General features: G+C 35.9%; 1 protein-coding gene across 41 annotated transcripts in view; it reads right to left on the minus strand.

Moving 5' to 3' along the window:
* RIMS2 (regulating synaptic membrane exocytosis 2) overlaps nucleotides 1-18,318 on the minus strand; it is a 515,547-nt gene that overhangs the window by 343,949 nt on the left and 153,280 nt on the right. For 9 of the 41 annotated variants that reach the window (XM_076329280.1, XM_076329283.1, XM_076329278.1 and 6 more), the window contains exon 1: nucleotides 7,158-7,686. The exons of the other annotated variants lie outside the window; for them this stretch is intronic. In XM_076329280.1, the coding sequence (XP_076185395.1) occupies nucleotides 7,158-7,279 (122 nt within the window). In that variant the 5' untranslated portion in view covers nucleotides 7,280-7,686. Of the gene's footprint in view, nucleotides 1-7,157; nucleotides 7,687-18,318 lie in introns of those variants that run through there. 41 annotated transcript variants of the gene reach the window in all.

Genomic DNA, 18,318 nt, shown 5'->3' on the forward strand with positions numbered 1-18,318 from the left:
CTTCCATCCTCCCCAGTTTAACCAGACATACACAGCCAAACTTCCCAATTTTATTTGTGCTATTCTGTCCACCCGTAAGTTGTGATAGTAGAGGTTTAAAGAGGTTTGGTTTCCCTTCTAATTCCCTTTCCTACCCAGAATCACACTATGCCAAAAAGATCAAAAAGAGAAAAAAAACCATCAAGAAATGGCAGGGCCCGCACCAACAGAAGCGGTCTTCTTCCCTTCCACTGCTTCAGTGAGTCAGTAATGGTGGCAGGAACAGCTGGCAAAACTTCTCTATCAAGGAACGCAAAGATATATCTTAGTTCTGATAAGGAAAGTTTTGCTTTTCAAAGCCCCATGTTTCTACAATGCATTATAATTACTATTACCTGGTAAATGAATAATGCCATTAGTAGGCACATTGTGCCATAAATGTGCATGCGATTTAACTTACTGACCCAAAAGAAAAAGAGCTAAAAGGATAAAGAAAGGAGTGAAAACAGGGTGAGGGACTACATGAGTGCTGTTAACCATTTTTTTACATACTCGGTACTGAGCAAAGCAGGACTGGTGAAGACTTTCACCAGGAGTTTTTGACCATACAGGGGGGAAAACTGAAATATTTATGAATATGCACCTGACCAGCTACAGCAAACGGTGTGGCATTGACTTTGCTTTATACCAATATACCAAACTCTAAACTGAGGCAGTATGGAGCAGATTCGCATAGCATTCATGCCAGTTTTACCAGAGTGACAGCACCCTGAAGAAGGGTAAAATGGATAGCTGGGGCTAGTTATTGTTTCAGTCATCATAGCTCAATCTATCCCCAAATGTATCTATTACCTAATCAAGGGTCATGACTAGCAACTTTGATTTCTGAGTGTCTGTGTTGGAACATGCAGTTTTCATAAACTACTGGGCTTTTGTCATTGAACAGATCTCTTTAAAATGTCTCAAGTTGAGTACACAAAACCCCTAGTTTTTTAATATCATGGCCTCTGCCTTTTCTTCTTCCAGAAAAAGAAGATAATACCCACATCTTATGTGGATGTTCTGAGGAATGACAGGAATTATCTGAGTTATTCAAGAATGGAAAGAGATTCTTTTTATATGTTCTGATCAAAAATGTTGTACTTGGTAACTCAAATATAGCTTAGATTTCTGTTGCTCTCACCCAGGTGAGGAAAAAAAATCAAGTTGTAAGGCATGTTTAATCATTTCCAAATTTAGAATGATTTAAATTTGTCAATTTAACATACCATCTGAATTGAGATAAATTATCCACCTCTGACCCATCCTCATTTTTCTTCCTGGTGGGAGGTTAAGATCATATGCCAGCTAGGATTTTATTACCATCATCAGATAACAGCAGCTGATGCACAATGAGAATAGAGAGAAACCTGTTATGGCTGCAAATATCCACAGCTCTGTGAGATTCATGGAGGAAGCATATGTCACCTTATTAAATCTGTAGCAACTGAGGTGGAAGTAACAGAAGGTATCTCTCTCCAGAGCTGGAAGAGATGGGAAGAGAAATGGTTCTGTAAGGAAATCTTTTACTTTTCTCTCTCTGAAAATGTCTGTAACAGAATGTTACAGGGATGGTTTTTCCTAGAAATAGGGATTTAAAAAACAAACCCAAAACCCAACAGCTGCCAAGACAGGATGGAATACAGAATTTCTTTCCAGAAAGAAATAGCTTTGGGGCAAGTTAGTACGTTCAGTTGCTTCCTCCAAGGGAAATAGAAAGATGAGGAGATTAAAAAACTCATGCTACTTGTCCCACTTTCTCCCAAAGTAGCAAATCAAGGCGCAAAGGATGGGTAGTGTTAGATATACTTACTCACAGCTCAAAGAGGACATAGAGTGCTCTGTGAGAGGGACGCATGGCAAAGGTGCAAAAAAGACCAAACGTGGTCACTAAATTCATCACTGAGCTCCCTCATGCCTGCTGTCTGCCCATGCTTGTGTGTTGGTTTGGGGTTATTTTTGTAGTCAAAAAATTGGAATTTTTGAAATTTCTTAGAGAAAGAGGAGGAAGTAAAAAGGCTTCTTTCTTCTTCTTGTTTCAAGAGCTGTCTTTCATGGAATACTAGGAAGTACAGCTGTAAGAGTCTCTCTCTGCCTTTTATATACAACTTGCTGTCCCAGCCAGTCTTCCCCTTGTGTTTACAGAAGTATTTTTATTTTTATAAATATATATGCTCTCATAGGGATTCGCCTGAATATGGCTTATGCTTCTAATTTTAGGAAGAAAAAAATATAGAGGATCATTTGACATGGATAACCTCTCTGAAGTAATATAGACATCTAGGGTTAGTGTTAGCTTAGTTTTGGAATTCTGATTGTGTCTGATGCAAGACGCAAACAGTTAAGAACCGGGGGGGAAATAGCTTTGCTATGCCTTTAAATCCTTAAGGAAAAAATATGTAGAAGGAATACAAATAAAAGTTCTGGATTTTTTTCCAACATTGCATGGTTTTTCAATTGAGAAAGCACATCAGCTGCAAATTTCAGGAAATTATTTAAGACAGGATTATGTGAATCTAGTATGGAGGTAAAAAGGGAGCAGACGTGAAAATCCCAACAAACTAAATTTTTAAAGGTAGTTATAGACAAGCTAGTTTTTGAAAGCGAGGAGAGGCAGTTTCAGTTATTATTCACTATTGTATGTCAGAATATGGACAATATACTCTCAGTTCTAATGCCATCAGTGTGTTTTTATCCTTGGCTCTTGGACTAACAATATTTGAAAATGCAACATACTCTTAGAATTATAGCAAACCCCTTGCTTTGTTGAACTGATACAGACTCGGAAAAAAAACCTCAAATCTATTCTATAGAAATATCTCCACAAAATTGTTTCCCAACAAGGAATAGAAAATGATCTTTTTCCTTCAATGTCAAAGTAATCATTAATTGCACCATGACAAATAATAATTGTCTATGCCAGTAATTCTTGACATCATGTGATGGCTTCATTATAAAACAGAGCATTAGTAAATAGCTCATAGGTATAATCAGGAAACAAAACAAAAAATTATATAATGAAAATAAATAATATTTTTCTGCTAAAATGATATTTTCTGTGTAAATATCTGGTTTCATGAATAGGCTAATATATTAGGTACTTTAGTAACCTTTTGAAAATCAATGTATTTATGTAAAAGATGCTTACCAAGGGATTGAAAAAGTACAAACTCTTAAGAATCTTTAAAAATATTGGGGTTTAATTTAATGAAAGAAAATACAGTTTACTTTTTTAAACTGAGTGCGTCTAATTTCAAAACACGGACCATACCAAAATCTTTGCTGTACATAGAATTTGTGAACAACCTTTGTACTATTTTTGGGCCGAATATATTAGTTATCTTATGCCCCTGTGTGGCCAACCTAGACAACAAATTCACTTTCACATAGCTGTAATAAAGAAATAACATGTTGTGAGAGAAAACAGGTTTAGGTAAATCCACTGCTTTCCATTCTCAGAGAAAAGCTGTTAATATATACTGCAATGGTAAAATTGGACTGATACTGTTCTGTACAGTTTGTATCAGTTTTAGTCACAAAGGATACTCACCATTGTGCAGTGATGTGTTAATGTGAATATTGCCCAAAGCAACTGTGACTTCGCAAAGCATGCTGCTACAAATAAAGCATCTGACAGGAGAGTATTTTTACACGAAACTCTAAATGAAGAATGGCAATCAGAACATCCAGCTTACCTGATAACTAAAGGTTTTTAAAGACATTTAAAAACTTTATTTCATTGTCTTCACTCATTTGAATGAAAAGTGTGTCACTGAAAGTCATCAGAAAATTTTTAACTTCAAAAACCTGAAGCTCCTTTAGATGCTGCTTCGAATGTAATGTAAGCACTTAGTATGTTTTCAGAAAAGGTCTCCTGATTTCTTTTCCCATCCTTTCTTTTCCCAGACACATGAAGACTTTATTCCACAAACCAGCTAGATGCCAAATGCTAAGAATGCAAAACAATTCTTGTGACTTCCTGACATGAGGAATCTAATCATTTTTCAATAGAAAGTAACCTATTACACAGGAAATAGCACTACGATCCCCGGCGTAGGTGAAACACAATTTTGAAGTAAAGTCATAGCTCTTACTGCTTCAACTGGTTGGAGTTGGTAATGTCAGACAGAGACGTGAAGGACCAGGAGGAAGGCCCAGTAAACCAGCTGTCTCTTTTACACTCACAATAGCATCTTACAGAAAAGTGTTGCCATGTAGCTGGCATAAGAGAACTAAACTGCAACATTCCTCCAACAGAAGCTGTTAGCAGAAGATAACTAAACCCATTTAAATGGTAACATCAATCTAACTCACGAGGAGTTTAATATCATTTGGGTCCTCTCACATCAGCTACTGAAACACAAAAAATATGCAAATAAAAACCCAAGTCATGTAAGGTTTCTATGTGAAATGATAAAAACTAGTTCAATATATATTCCTGCTACCGTTTGGTATAATATCAGAAAGCAAAGGCCGATATAACTGGCTTTCCTGCAACAAAATCACAGCGTATCTAAACTTTCAGAAGAACTGAAGAACTCCAAGAACAGATCATGTGAAAATTAATAGGAATGTATTTTCAGTTACAGTTACATCCATACTACCTAGTTCCCTATGACTTTCTGTTTTATACTCCATTATCTACTATACTATTAGTATGCATTAACCTGTTTTCTTCACATTATTACTTTGTGTAAACAGCAGTTAATCATTCTGTGCTTAATGTCAGCAGTTATCTTTCTGGACTCTGACTTTTACTTTTTAGATGTAAAAGCAGAAAGAAAAACCTTAAAAAGAAAAAGGATCATCTCTTTTTAGTCTGACGGAATGTTTAACTTCAAAGTCCGAAGAGACAGACCACATTATACCTCATCAAAGCACTCTTTTACATGCTAGAGGTATTTTTATTTTCCCTACCACAGTTCTGAAACATTAACTCTTAATGCATGAACAATTAGTTTTTAGCAAGTGCATTACATTAATTGTGCAAAGCTTTAAGTGAAAAATCTACCTAAAATATATACTACATTGATTTAATTGGAAAAAATAAAATAGAAATTTTTTAATCAGTAAGACAACAAAAAGGACTAGCCTGCAAAATAAATGTCAGCAAGATTTTTAGTGTCTATTCAATGATGACTTCTTCAAAGCCCTTTTATCAAGATCAAATTTAAAATACTGATACTTATTCAGAAGACAGAATCTTTTTACTCGATAACCTTAAATAACTTTCAACTAACTTTAACTTCAGAAGACACAGAAAGCATGACTTAGTCTCTCATGATTACTGCTGCACATTGTTGAAAAATCGTACAGTTTTCTTGAGGCCAAAAGCATTGCTACCTAGAAAAACACGACATTGCTCTTTATAAATGTAGAAATATTCTCATCCTAAATAAGACAGCACATACTAGGTAGGAGGCTGGGTTTCCTAACCATCCTTTCTTGTTTGCCAGTCTTCTAGAATAAATATAATTCTAAATCTCAGGCACAGCAAATGCAATGAAATAATTCTCTGATGTGTTTTGATTTGAAACCGATACCATATGCAGCTTTTGTCAGAGACTTACAAGCAAAATACACGCCTAAAAGCATCATGCACATGCATCTGTAAAAAAAATTAACAAAAAGCATGCACCTTGATGTGCAAAAAGCATGCACTTTGATCTGCAAAAACAGATCCAGAGAATCAGGACTATCAGGTTTGTAGCTGATTGGAACAGTTGCTAAGGGCTTTGTTGGTTGCTGCAGGCCTGAAACTATGCACTTGGACATATGCACTGTTTTACAATCACAGCTGATAATACATAAATTATTGCTCCATTTTGTAGAGCTTCAAAGACTTCACAGTACACCGAAGATGTAAGAAAAATCTCATTGACTACAGATTTCATATATACCTAAAAAAAATCTTAATTCGCTAAAGTGGTTATGATTGCTAAAGCTACCTCCATAATTTTGCATGCCTAATAAGAAATTCATAACCAAGGTATCAAAACTTGAAAACAGTAACATTAAATAAATAGTAAAATATTTATAAAGGAAACACCAGCAGTAAGGGAGAGAATCCTTACAATAATATTCTGGGAAATAAAATCATAACAGTTTTCTGAAGTATTAAGTGCAAATATCACTGTATTTAAGAAATAATGTCCCGTTTAAAAGGGATTTCTCCCACAGATACAGAGAAGAAGATTAAAATGCTGGATATAGTCTCTGCAATATTACTTCCACGCTTTTTCCAGAATGTTTCCATCAGTGCACTATCTTTATAAAAAACTACAGGATTCTTTTTCTCCCTGATCTGCACTCATGCTCTTTTAGATAACATTCTTAATCATTTTTACTGTTAATATTTAATAGCAGTATGAAAAAGTTCTAAACATCAGTATTATAGCATGTTTACTGAGTAATGCCACAAAAATGAGTCATTATTCATCCAGTTTACCCCCCAAAAAAAATCCTAAGAAACCTATTTAATAACCATCTCACACCAATAAACAACAACTTCTCCCTATCATTTCTAATTCCCACAAAACAATAGCTATTCATAAAAGGATAGCCTACAGCGCTGACTGACCTGCTGCAAAGCATCCACTGATCCACTCATCAGGCCAGTTAAAAAGATTATTGAAAAGCATCGCACACAGAATCTAAGTCTTCTAAAAATAAGAAACTGCTTTCTGCCTATTTTGCAAATGGTATGCAGGACTACTAATTTACATCTTCCACCAAATTATGTATGGTTAAACAGATACATTTTTGAGCATTTAATCCTTTCACTGCCACATCCACATAGAAATCATTTTCTCAGACAAATTTGTTTATGAATATTTAATATGCTTTAAGGATTACAGCTAATAATGCTAGCTTCTAATGGTAGCTAATGTATTTTAAAGATACACAACCATCTTAAATATTTTATTCTGCCTTTGCTGGCTTTATTTCTGCAGATTGAGTTCTCATTTAAATCCTTACATAAAACATAAAAACACCAACAGAAGAGACTCACTGCTACCATAAAAATACTAATGTCTAAGAGTGCAATTATAAAAGTACTCCACTGAAAAACATGCAAATAGATTACTATCAGCATAAGCATAGAAATGGTAAGGCAAAAATGTTTCTTTTCTACTCACCTAGTGTTGTTCAACGTTTGTCCAAAAAGATCATTTTGTAAAATATTTGGAGGGGATGAGAAAACCCCATGAAAATGAGATAAAACAGAATTGCAGACCTGGCGCAGTGTCTCAAATTGCATTTTCTCTCTTTCCTTCCCTTCTATTTTTCTTCACCACCTGTCTTAAAAGTCATCTATTTTGCACACACCATCAAATGCAAACATGCCAATCAAGTTCCATATTTCTCCTGATCTCTGTAAAAACTGTGCCTAAATGAGCAGGGGCTGATAGCTAATTGTACAGTCATTATTCTTCTAATTTGGTCGTAGAAGATTTAGTACCCGTGCGGCTTTCTCCTGACTGTAGCAAGAATTCTAAACAGCAGTAAGCTTTTTGGGCATTCCCAGCTGAAGTGTGAAGCTGAGCTGCTTTCATGTACTCTACTCATATTTCTCTAAGCCTATTAAAAACACGCAGTGAATAGATGCTGTCGTCAGGAGTTTCAGCACATCTGGCTGCCAGCAATAAAATCTCAGAAGTGAAAAAAATGAGGACAAGGCATCCTCACACTGTTACTACTGTCTAAGAGGAGGAGGATTTCTGCATCTTCCCCTCCTCCTTCCCTCCCCTGTAAAAATGACTAACATCAGTGACTGTGTATGTAGGTCTTTTTTTTTTTTAATGTACAGGCAGCTTTACAGGACAGAAAGACCACTCTAAAAATATTCTTCATATAATAAACAATATGTAGCACTGAGACTGTAATAATAGACCTTTTGTCTCATATCTGGAAAGCTATACTGTACCTTACATGAGATAACAGGTTTTTCATTGCAAACATTTAAATGTAATATCAATTAATGGCTGAAGCAAACAGTATATATACATTCTATACGTAACTGCTCTGTTAGGTACTGTACATACAGCACCACGGCAATGATTTATCACACAAACTTGAAAAATCACTAAAAGGACTGACTGCATTATATATATACTAATTTCAAAATTAGAAGTCTTCAGCCTCTTTTAAAAGTTTATTGCACAGAATCAGCCATAAGGGAACCAAGCAAAATCAATCACTTCTTTGGGTGCTCCATACCTGCCTACTTCCAGGAAAACCCACTGTCTTAGGAGCCTATATCTCCGGTACGCATACAGCGTAGGAAGTCAAAGAGCAAGAAGCAGAGTCAGTCATCTAACGGAACACAGTGAGATTCTGCAGCATAATATGTATGGTGAATAGCATTAAATGTACAGAAAATAAGTATCCCTGACTACAGAACATATTTTTCCTCTTTTCTTTCAATACCAGAGCATGACATTACATAACATTACAGACTATATTCTATCATTGTCAAATTGAAAAATAACAATTAAAAAGATTTTCCTTAGAATACCTCATTTTCTATCCACAGCTTTTAACATCTTAGCACTAATTACAACATCTCCAAATAAACCAACATAAAATGAGGGCCATTATTAAAGCTCTTCCACTGAAAGCGATTTTAATCCCAGAAGATATGGGAATAAGCAACCTTCCAGCTAATTAAAGTGTTGTATTGATGTACTCAGAAGGGAGTACCCATCCAGGCTTCTTTGGCCAGAAGGATGGCAGCTACAACTCAGAGTTTCAATGAAAAAAAGAAATAGGAACAAATTCATCTGCAGGCCCCTCTAAAAGAGATAGAGAAGACTTCCTACTAACACCCATGTTAAATATTTCAAAAAAGAGAATCAAGAAAATATCTGCTAATAAAACTGTTCCCAAAATTCATGTGAAATCCTACAAAATACTACACAAAATAGGTTTTAATATCTGCATTTATGCCTATAATATACTGTGCATTATGGAAACATTTGTATTTGAGAAATGTATAACAACTTATGGTAAGAAGTACTAGGCTATAGGTATGGCAAACCTGGTAAATGTTGAGATCCTGGAGTAGGAGCTAATGAGTATTTATGGCTATCTTGCTATAATAAAATGAAAACTTAATACTTGGTAACCACCTTGCCTACATTACAGGGAATTCATGTTTGTAATATAAGAAAATTTGCCCTTGTATCTGCTGCAAGAAACAGAATCATCTTGTTACAAATGATTCAAGTTATTAAAAAAATTATTAGTCTCATATGCACCACCTAACAGCTTGGAGACAATGTAGACCATGGAGTACAAGACCAATATTTTATCATATATTTCAATTACATCACCATTTTGTTCTGTGCCTTATGAATGGTCATCAAAGCCAAAATGCTCCTGTAGTTGCAACCAAGGTCTGGACATTTGGCATTCACCTTTCTATTTCTTCATTTTCAGATCTTTAAAATGGAAGTTATGACATACATTCTTTTTTTGTAAAATTGTTCTAAAACTGCTGACAAAATGAGATATGTATTTAAAACTTCTTATTTTTTCATTTAATTCTGGGGTAAGGAATAAAGAGTATTCTGCAGATATTCATGCAAGTAAAACCTTTAATGCAGAAAAGATAAAAGTAAAGGGATACTTTTAAAGGCAAATACTCCATAGTTGCTATTAGCAGAAAATTTAACTATAATGACAGGTTTTTTTGTGCAAATACACAATTATAGCCTCAGCATTCCCAGACTAAAAGCCTCACGTAAGAATTCTGGAAAAGACAGGAACTAATTTTTTCCCCTATTTGATATGTAACTTCCTTACATTTGAGATCTCTTTTTTTCTTCTTCAGGTCGCTCACTCTACACCCTCCAGTATCCATATTAAAAGAAAAAGAGGTCCTATATGCACAAGCTTCTTTTTTCAAAACACCCCTAATTGTGTGCTTCAACATGCACCAGGTAAGCCAAGCACTACTCGAGCACTTGTGATTCTGGCATTTCCTAACATTTGAGGGCCTGATTCAAATAATTCTTATAGTGATTTTTATTATAGTATTTTGTGTATTTATACTTGCATACATATGTACACACTCTTGCTAATTATGGTTTAACAATAATAAATTTCATTTCTACACCAGTTTTACAAAGGATTTCATAGACATGAACACAAAGTGCTTTAAAGATTGCACAGAATGGGAAAAACAAGTACCAGATAGTCTAAGCGACTACCTGACATGGCTGACATCCTATTTCAAAATGAAAAGACAAGCCTGGGAAAGCATCATTGGATCCATTAAGCCAGGCTACACTGAGATTCATACAGATACTTATTTCTCTAGCCAAGCTGAATCTTAACAAACACCATCCAGCTACAAGTAGTTTAGAAGAAAAGTTATTCTAGAAAGCTCCCAAGTATGTATGGATGTTTTACAACCTGTATAAAACATTTCTATTTCAAATATAAGATTAAACTTCTTTGAATTTGATTCTAGAATTCAGAAAGCTCTTAAGATAAACATATTATACAAAGAAAGTTGACAATATGTACAAACATGTTATCTCAAACATTACTTCTAGGCATCACCTCTTTGTTATAGCCACACAGAAAATACATTTCACAGAAAGTTGTAGCTTAAACAAGGTGAAGTCATGCAACCTCATTAAAGCTATGCATTACAGCTTATAAGGCAAAGATTGTTCTGTGATAAAAGATACTATCAAGTACAATTTCTGATTCAATTCCATTCTAATTTATTGGATATTACGTAAGTATAGTCTGATAGAATCACAGAGGAAAATGGTAGAGATGAGTCGCTTAGAGTTTTGAGGTAAAAGTGGGATTTTTTAAATGTACAGAAAGTCAAACCTCTATTTTTTTCACCTATACACGAAATAAAATTGAGTAATCAATAGCACATAGCACCTGTAATGCAGCTACCATTACTCTCCAATATGGCCTTACCAAAGCATTTGGCTAAATATTTAAGATTTAAAAAATCTGACTGTTTAAGTATTCTCATTATGAAAAGAAAAAACTTCTGAACAAATGCTTTTCAGACAGGTAAGTTAACAACAGTAGCCTTGCACATTGGCTGCTGTTACATTATTACAGTTTATAAGACTACTCATTTTGGGTCAGATTAGCAAACTGATGCTCCAAGGTGGGACATGATTTTAAAGGACTAACTTAAATTAAATTCAAGGATGGACATTTCACTTCACTACTGCAAGTGAAATGCCATCAAACTTTCTTTTGGGGTAAAGCACACATTCATTTGTATTTCATCACATCAATGTTCAAAGGTTCAGCTTCACAAGAGAAGTTTAGCAAGAACTAAGGCAAAATCTATAACTGTAAATTAATCACATGAGAACAGGAGTCATAGAAGCCAGTATCCTGAATATCTAGGATAGGAAATAATAAAGAGAGGGATGCAGATAAAGCCCCAACCCCAAAAGGATAAAAGTACCTAAATCCAGGCTGCAGGGAAGCATCAGTCTCTGCTCAAGAACTGTAATAATGAATCCTCTCCTTGAGCTGGCACCTGAGCAATCATTCAAAGCACACCCTTCTTTTTATTACTGGAATTCTGGCAGTTAGAACAGTGTCTGGGAACATGGAAAACTGAGACCCAAGTTTTCCTTCTGGCTTCCTCAGATATGCCCACAAAGTCCTCATCAACATCCTCTTGGTTATTTCAAAGGGAATTTGTCTTTGCTGTTGAGGCTGTTCTCTTTCCCGTAAAATAATTAAATATTGAAAGAACTATTTAATTCACTGAGTTAAACATTCATTGAGAATGGAAAAGTGATACTGATTTTATTCCCTGGTAGTCAGGTCACAGATCTATGATGAAAGATACTGAAATTCCAGCTAAGAGACCAAACCTTGCTACAGAAAATATCCACTAACAAAGTATAGTAATGTAAAAGAAAGTAAATTCATCCCAGTATTCAACCATCAAATATTGTGGTTTTTTCTTGCTTGCATTTTTATCTCATTATCTTCCACATCTCCCTGTTTCCTTACTTTCATTTTTGAGGCGTTCTATCTGTATTCATATAATTCTTTTCAATGTCCTTCTTTTGAAAAATAGTTCTTCATCTTCCTCCTATTTATCCTTTTAATGGTAATCGATACTCTCCTTTTAGCCTAAGTTACAGATTTTAAACCAAGGCTATGTGACTTAGAAATCTAGACAGTGTTTATCCATTTTTCTGTCAGTATTACCATCTATCACCATAATTAATATGCTTGAGGAGACTGGTTAATTTCATAGGGGCACAAATATTAAAATAGTTATATTCCAACAAGCTGTGTGAAAATCATAGGAGGAGAAAGACCCAAGTCAGTGCGCATAGAGGGAGGGTGGGTAGAACTGAGCCATTACCCATTGACTTTGGCAGTAGAAAGACAGTCAGAATATGGTCAGTAAATAGCCACATCATTACCATCTTAAGTTTGACAAAATTATCATAAGTGGTAGGAAAAGGTGCTTAAGTTATTGTGATCCTCCTCCCACCACATCACAGAGGAAATAGGATAGAAAAACAAGAGACACTATTATAGGCTGCATTGATTCTGGTGCTCATGGAACCACCTGTCTCTGTTGTATTTAACTCCCTCATCCCTCAGTTTCCATTGGACTTGCTGCTAATGGCATCCCATGCACAAAGGACTCATCAAAGTTTATCTCCTGTTCCATCAGCAGTAATACCAAATAATGGAATGATAATAATTTATCTTCAGAAAGAGCTTTATAAAAATAGTTAATCATTACAAACCTTGTAAGCGCATTATCTATTAAATACTTTAGGAAATGAAGCTTAAGTGATCTGGTTCAGGCTACAAATAAGAATAATGTCAGTGCTCCAGATAAGATGTGTGAACCCCAATCCATTCTCTTACTTGCTGTGTTCAGGGTACTGGAACTTTGTTGTTCCAAAGTCTGTTGAGCTACTGTTTCTGGTAGCAGCAACTGTTTAGTAGCCTAATTCCAGTGAAATCGGGGATAACACTGCATGCCAATAGTCTCTGGATCAAGGCCCAAAAGCGCAGTTCAGCACTATGCCTCTAGCGCGTTTCCGAATATTGGGACTGCTCTGGTGCCAGTGGAAGCAGTCTGCGCACTGTTCCTCAGTCATGAACTCACCCAGCAAGTACCACATCACTCCGAAAGGTTAAGAGGGTGTTCTGATTAATCTATTTACATTCAGGGTAAAATACAAGGATAAGCTGTCAGTTTACATTTTGCACCTTTACAGGAATCTGGATATTCCCATCTCTGAAAATTTTCAGAACTAATGTCATCAACACAGGGGGAAAAAAGGGCAAGCAAATGTCCATTTTTTAATGAAAGACAAAATTAACCTTGACACGTATAGATTCCCAAGAAAGTTAAGGAGTATAGACTACATCAGCCCAAAAGGCCAAGTCTTGATGGGAGATTCCAGATCAGCTTTGGACTTCCTAAGCAGGAAAGTGCCAACTGTCCCTAATGAGGTGTGCTGAAGTTCTGTGATGAGACCAAACAATTCATTTCCCTGCATCTCATCATGGCCTAAGTAAATGACAGAAATAATCACGATCCACTGGTCAGTATGGCTTTAAAACTTTCTAAAAGGTGGCAAGCAAGTTAAACATGAGATTTTACCTGCATACTTACTAGGTTGGAATACATTTTACAAATAAGATATTTGGAAGCTGAGATTTTATCTTATTTTGACCAGTTACGGCTTAATTAAATTCTATATGTAAGGAAAAAATGAAGACTTGTGAAAGTTAAATGCTAGATGACTTGTTTATTATAAATAGTTTCACTGTTAAAAAAATCTACATTTTTAAAACTCAGATAACGTAATGATAGGTCTGATGTTGCTTTTTATGCAGATACTAGGAAATGTGCCATATGTTCACTTGGGAAATCCTGCTGTTAGGCCTAGTATGGACACATACAAAAACTGGCACTGACCATACAAATTGCGCATTCCAGGGTGAGTAAGATAGAATAAAAAAGCCAAATAAATTGGACAAGGGAAGTATGAAAATTATCATTTAAAATCCTTTCATTATTAATGATGATAGACAGTACTACTTCTTGAAATGAATCTGTAGGAATGCCTCAGAACCAGGTATACCTCCCAGTATAATTATTTTTAAGCTATCTTTAACATTGTCGTGGTTTAACCCCAGCTGGCAACTGAGCACCACACAGCCGCTCGCTTGCTCACTCCCCCCCCGGTGGAATGGGGGAGAGAATCAGAAGAGTAAAAGTGAGAAAACTCGTGGGTCGAGATAAAGACAGTTTAATAGGCAAAGCAAAAGCCGCACACTCAAGCAAAGCAAAACAAGGAATTCATTCACTCCTTCCCATCGGCAGGCAGGTGTTCAGCCATCTCCAGGAAAGCAGGGCTCCATCACGTGTAACAGTTACTTGGGAAGACAAACACCATCACTCCGAACGTCCCCCCCTTCCTTCTCCTTCCCCCAGCTTCATACACTGAGCATGACGTCATATGGCATGGGATATCCCTTTGGCCAGTTGGGGTCAGCTGTCCCAGCCGTGTCCCCTCCCACCTTCCTGTACGCCTCCAGCCTACTCGCTGGTGGGGTGGTGTGAGAAGCAGCAAAGGCCTTGACTCTGTGTAAGCACTGCTCAGCAATAATGAAAACATCCCTGTGTTATCAAGACTGTTTTCAGCACAAATCCAAACCATAGCCCCATACTAGCTACTGTGAAGAAAATTATCTCTATCCCAGCCGAAACCAGCACAAACATGAATAACTTTGAATTATTGGTTAATTTCCTTAGCTCAATATAGACTATGGCTTCTCAAACCTCTCCATGGAATTCTCTTTAATACATTAGTTGAAGGGCAATATGGGAAATTTTATTTAAATATGACAAAGCATAGAACAGTTGAAAATAATTACATGAAATGTTTAATTTTAATTATTTCTCTTATCTCTGTCCTTCTCACCCTTCTGAATATTACACAATATATACAACTTGCACGGTGAAACAAAAACCTTCTATTGCTAGGGCACACCACAAAATAGAGAAAAAGCACAAGTTGCATCTTGAGACTTAAAAACATGAAATGGAATAGTGTTGCGTTTGAGGGTTTTTTCCAGCACAAGTGCAATAAGGCACTTTGGATTTTGCTATTTTGGTAATAATATTATATGCTACATGACATGTTCACAAAAACAACTCTGAACACTAAGTTTTAAGTACATTGTTGCCTACCTCTGGTCTGCAACAAAGCTCCAGTGCCTAGTTCCTGCCTCACTTGCCAGATCTGGGCATTTCTGAGTACTCCTTGCTTAGGCAATTCTATGCTTAAAAATGAAGATTTTATTGATTTTAGGCAAATTCAGAGGTTGAATTTAGATTGTCTGGATCATTCTCTGAAGTTATTAACACAGACACCCAGATTTATTCCACTTAAATATAGATGACTAAGGTGCGTAGTTTAGAAGCCTAGCCATCTTTTTCTTCCTGTATAATCAATAGAGAGAAAGAGGAGCATGTAAAAAAAAATTCATGTGACCAAAAATTGCGTGAGTGCCCAAAAACAGGTTTAATGAGTGTTCTTATGCTTGTCTAAGTATCTTATTTAGGAGGTATGGATATAACTCTGTGGTTGCATTTCTATTGCTGGATCTGAGAACACTTTCCAATTCCTGCCTTGGCTGTGTTCTGACACCATGTGCACATTCTCTCCCTTTTTCCTACCTGTGCATTGTCCCAGCATATAATCCAGGCATTTTATGGATCTGCATGTTTCTAGCAAAATTTCTATTGACGGTAGATCTCCCATATTACAAAAAAGAAGCCCTAAGATCTAGGGATACATGTTTTTTAACCCACTGCCCTGACCTAATTTATCTAAAAAGCTGCTGGGGCAGAAATTGCATTTGGCAAACAAAAACCAACCTATTTGTCTAATAAATGTAGAAATTACTTCTTCAACTTGCAAGACCATGATTCTAGTTTGTACTAAAACAATTCATACATACTGCTAATTTTGTTTCATGTCTGCAGGACTGCTAGGCTTCCTAAAGGAGAAATATATCTGGTTTTCTCCACAAAAAAATGTCTGTAAATTCTGCGTCATAGAATGATCCTATATCAGTTCTCCACTTTTCTCAGAGTGTCTGAGAGTTTACTGAAATGGCTATACATCCTAAGCTTTTAGTATGAATATATACATTTGTGCATGTTCATACATGTGGTATAAAATATATAAATAAAATTTTTAAAAGTATTAAAGGAATACTACTAAGATGGAAGAATCAGGCAATCAGAGTTAGAAAAGGTCTAACTGAGACTTCATTTCCCTGACTAAAGGAACAGCGGCATTACCTGAAAGGAACAGAAAGCTGTTATACTCTGGTTGAATAAGCAGAGGAGTATGTGTAATACGCATTGATGCAGCAGGCTCAATATGCAGTAGATGCTGCACCTTGCAGAATGCATGGTTTAGAGCAGTATATTTCAACCAATTTTACCTTCAGCTGACTCACAATCAATTGATATTTCTTTGCACCTCATTACAGTACATGAATTCTGCTTTATGCCTCATTTGCAGTTCTGGATGGTTCACCAATGAGATGTGTCTCACTAGTCAAGAAGTGCTGGCCTAGAACAGAGATTTGATTGATTTTTGAAACTGCATTGAAAACTTCATCTGCTACAAAAGAGATTTCTGTTCTTCACTTTCATCAAAACAAAAGATGATTTAAAATATTACTGACAAGTGTTATGCATGATTAATAATGTAAAATACTAAAAACAGAAGGTGAAAATGCACACACTAACAGTTTTCAGACATCTGTCTTTTCTGTCCGCCTCAGGATGACGTATTAAAGGTGAAAGTCGATTTCCTCAGTGCTCACAGGCAGTTCGTACTTATATCTCTTATTCTCCAAATTATAACGGTTTAAGCAAGGACATGATTAGAAGAAAGCAGACAGCAAAAATTAAATCCTACAACAGTCCACTGATGATTACAAACAACGTAAATGCACCCAGCACAGTAATGATTTCAATATACACACTCAAGTAAAGAGATAATGTTCTCTTCCTGAAATACAAAGTTATCATCCTCTTTGCATAAGATCCTTTACACAAGCACTTTGGGTGAGCAGCCTGATCATAAAGCTCCTTATGATATAAAGAAAGTAACAGTTACATTGATCTTGAAGTCCATGGTGGTTATACATTGCAGAAATTGGCTCTCATTCCCTGTGCACTTGGGAGTTTAATTAATTTTAGAAATTCCTTTTAGTCACCTGGAAAATATCTTAAGAGATTTATTGCAGTATCTCTACTTTCAGATGACTGATTTGGACCCTAAAAGGCCTCCAAACTTGTGTTGGGTGTCAATGTGTCCAGGTGATCTGTGATGGAAACAAAGGCTAATATATGTGTAAACTAGAAGATAGATCATTCTCCAAATGACAGTAAGATTAAGATTAGCCTTTTCATTTTGTGAAACAGGAGCTAAGAGAACACATCTATGCACTGGATTGTTTATTAATTTCTGCTGTTCAGTACACTGGATAAAAGTTGGAGCCTTCCATATCTTGGGAACAAGTTCAAAGAGAATAATTTATCTTCCTTTCATGTCTTTATAAGATTTATGGTCTCCTGGGTTGCTCCTATCTTCAGCTGATTGGAATACCAGAAGAATATTTTCCTGATGATCATACACCTCTGGAATTCATTTCCTTTGACAGTGTCATGGAGCCTGGGTTTTATAAGCATTAAGGCAGTGTAAATATTTTACTTTGGAAAGATTTCCATTTAATACTGGAGTTTTATGCTAGTGGAGTAAAGGCAATGCTGGCCATTATGTTAAAATCTTTGGGGAGGGGGTTAGGGTTAATATCATAATTGATTGTTATCATAACTGTAAGGTTTCATGATAGCTGGTGATATACCACAGTATAAATTTCCAAATAAATTTCATTTTCAGAGAGAAAAAACTGCTTCCGAAAGAAGTACCCATATGCCACATAGAGCATGAAATTTAAAATGCTTGTCTTGAGGGAAATCTCCTGGTTTAGTTAGCTTCACCAGGCTTAACTCTGAAAATAACTGACAGCTTTTGTGAATATCTACAAATGGGACACAGGCATTCTTATAAAAGCTCTTAATTACTTGAAGGAGGAGTGAAGAAGTAAAGTAGGTAGGAATGAGCGGTCCTGATCTACGCCAGTGCATCAGTCATTACTGCAATGTAGTTTATCATCAACCAAAACAAGTTTGTTGAGGAGAAGCTGAGACACTACTAGCACTGGCCTTAA

The sequence above is a fragment of the Aptenodytes patagonicus genome, chromosome 2 (assembly GCF_965638725.1).
Source record: "Aptenodytes patagonicus chromosome 2, bAptPat1.pri.cur, whole genome shotgun sequence".
NCBI lineage: Eukaryota > Metazoa > Chordata > Aves > Sphenisciformes > Spheniscidae > Aptenodytes > Aptenodytes patagonicus.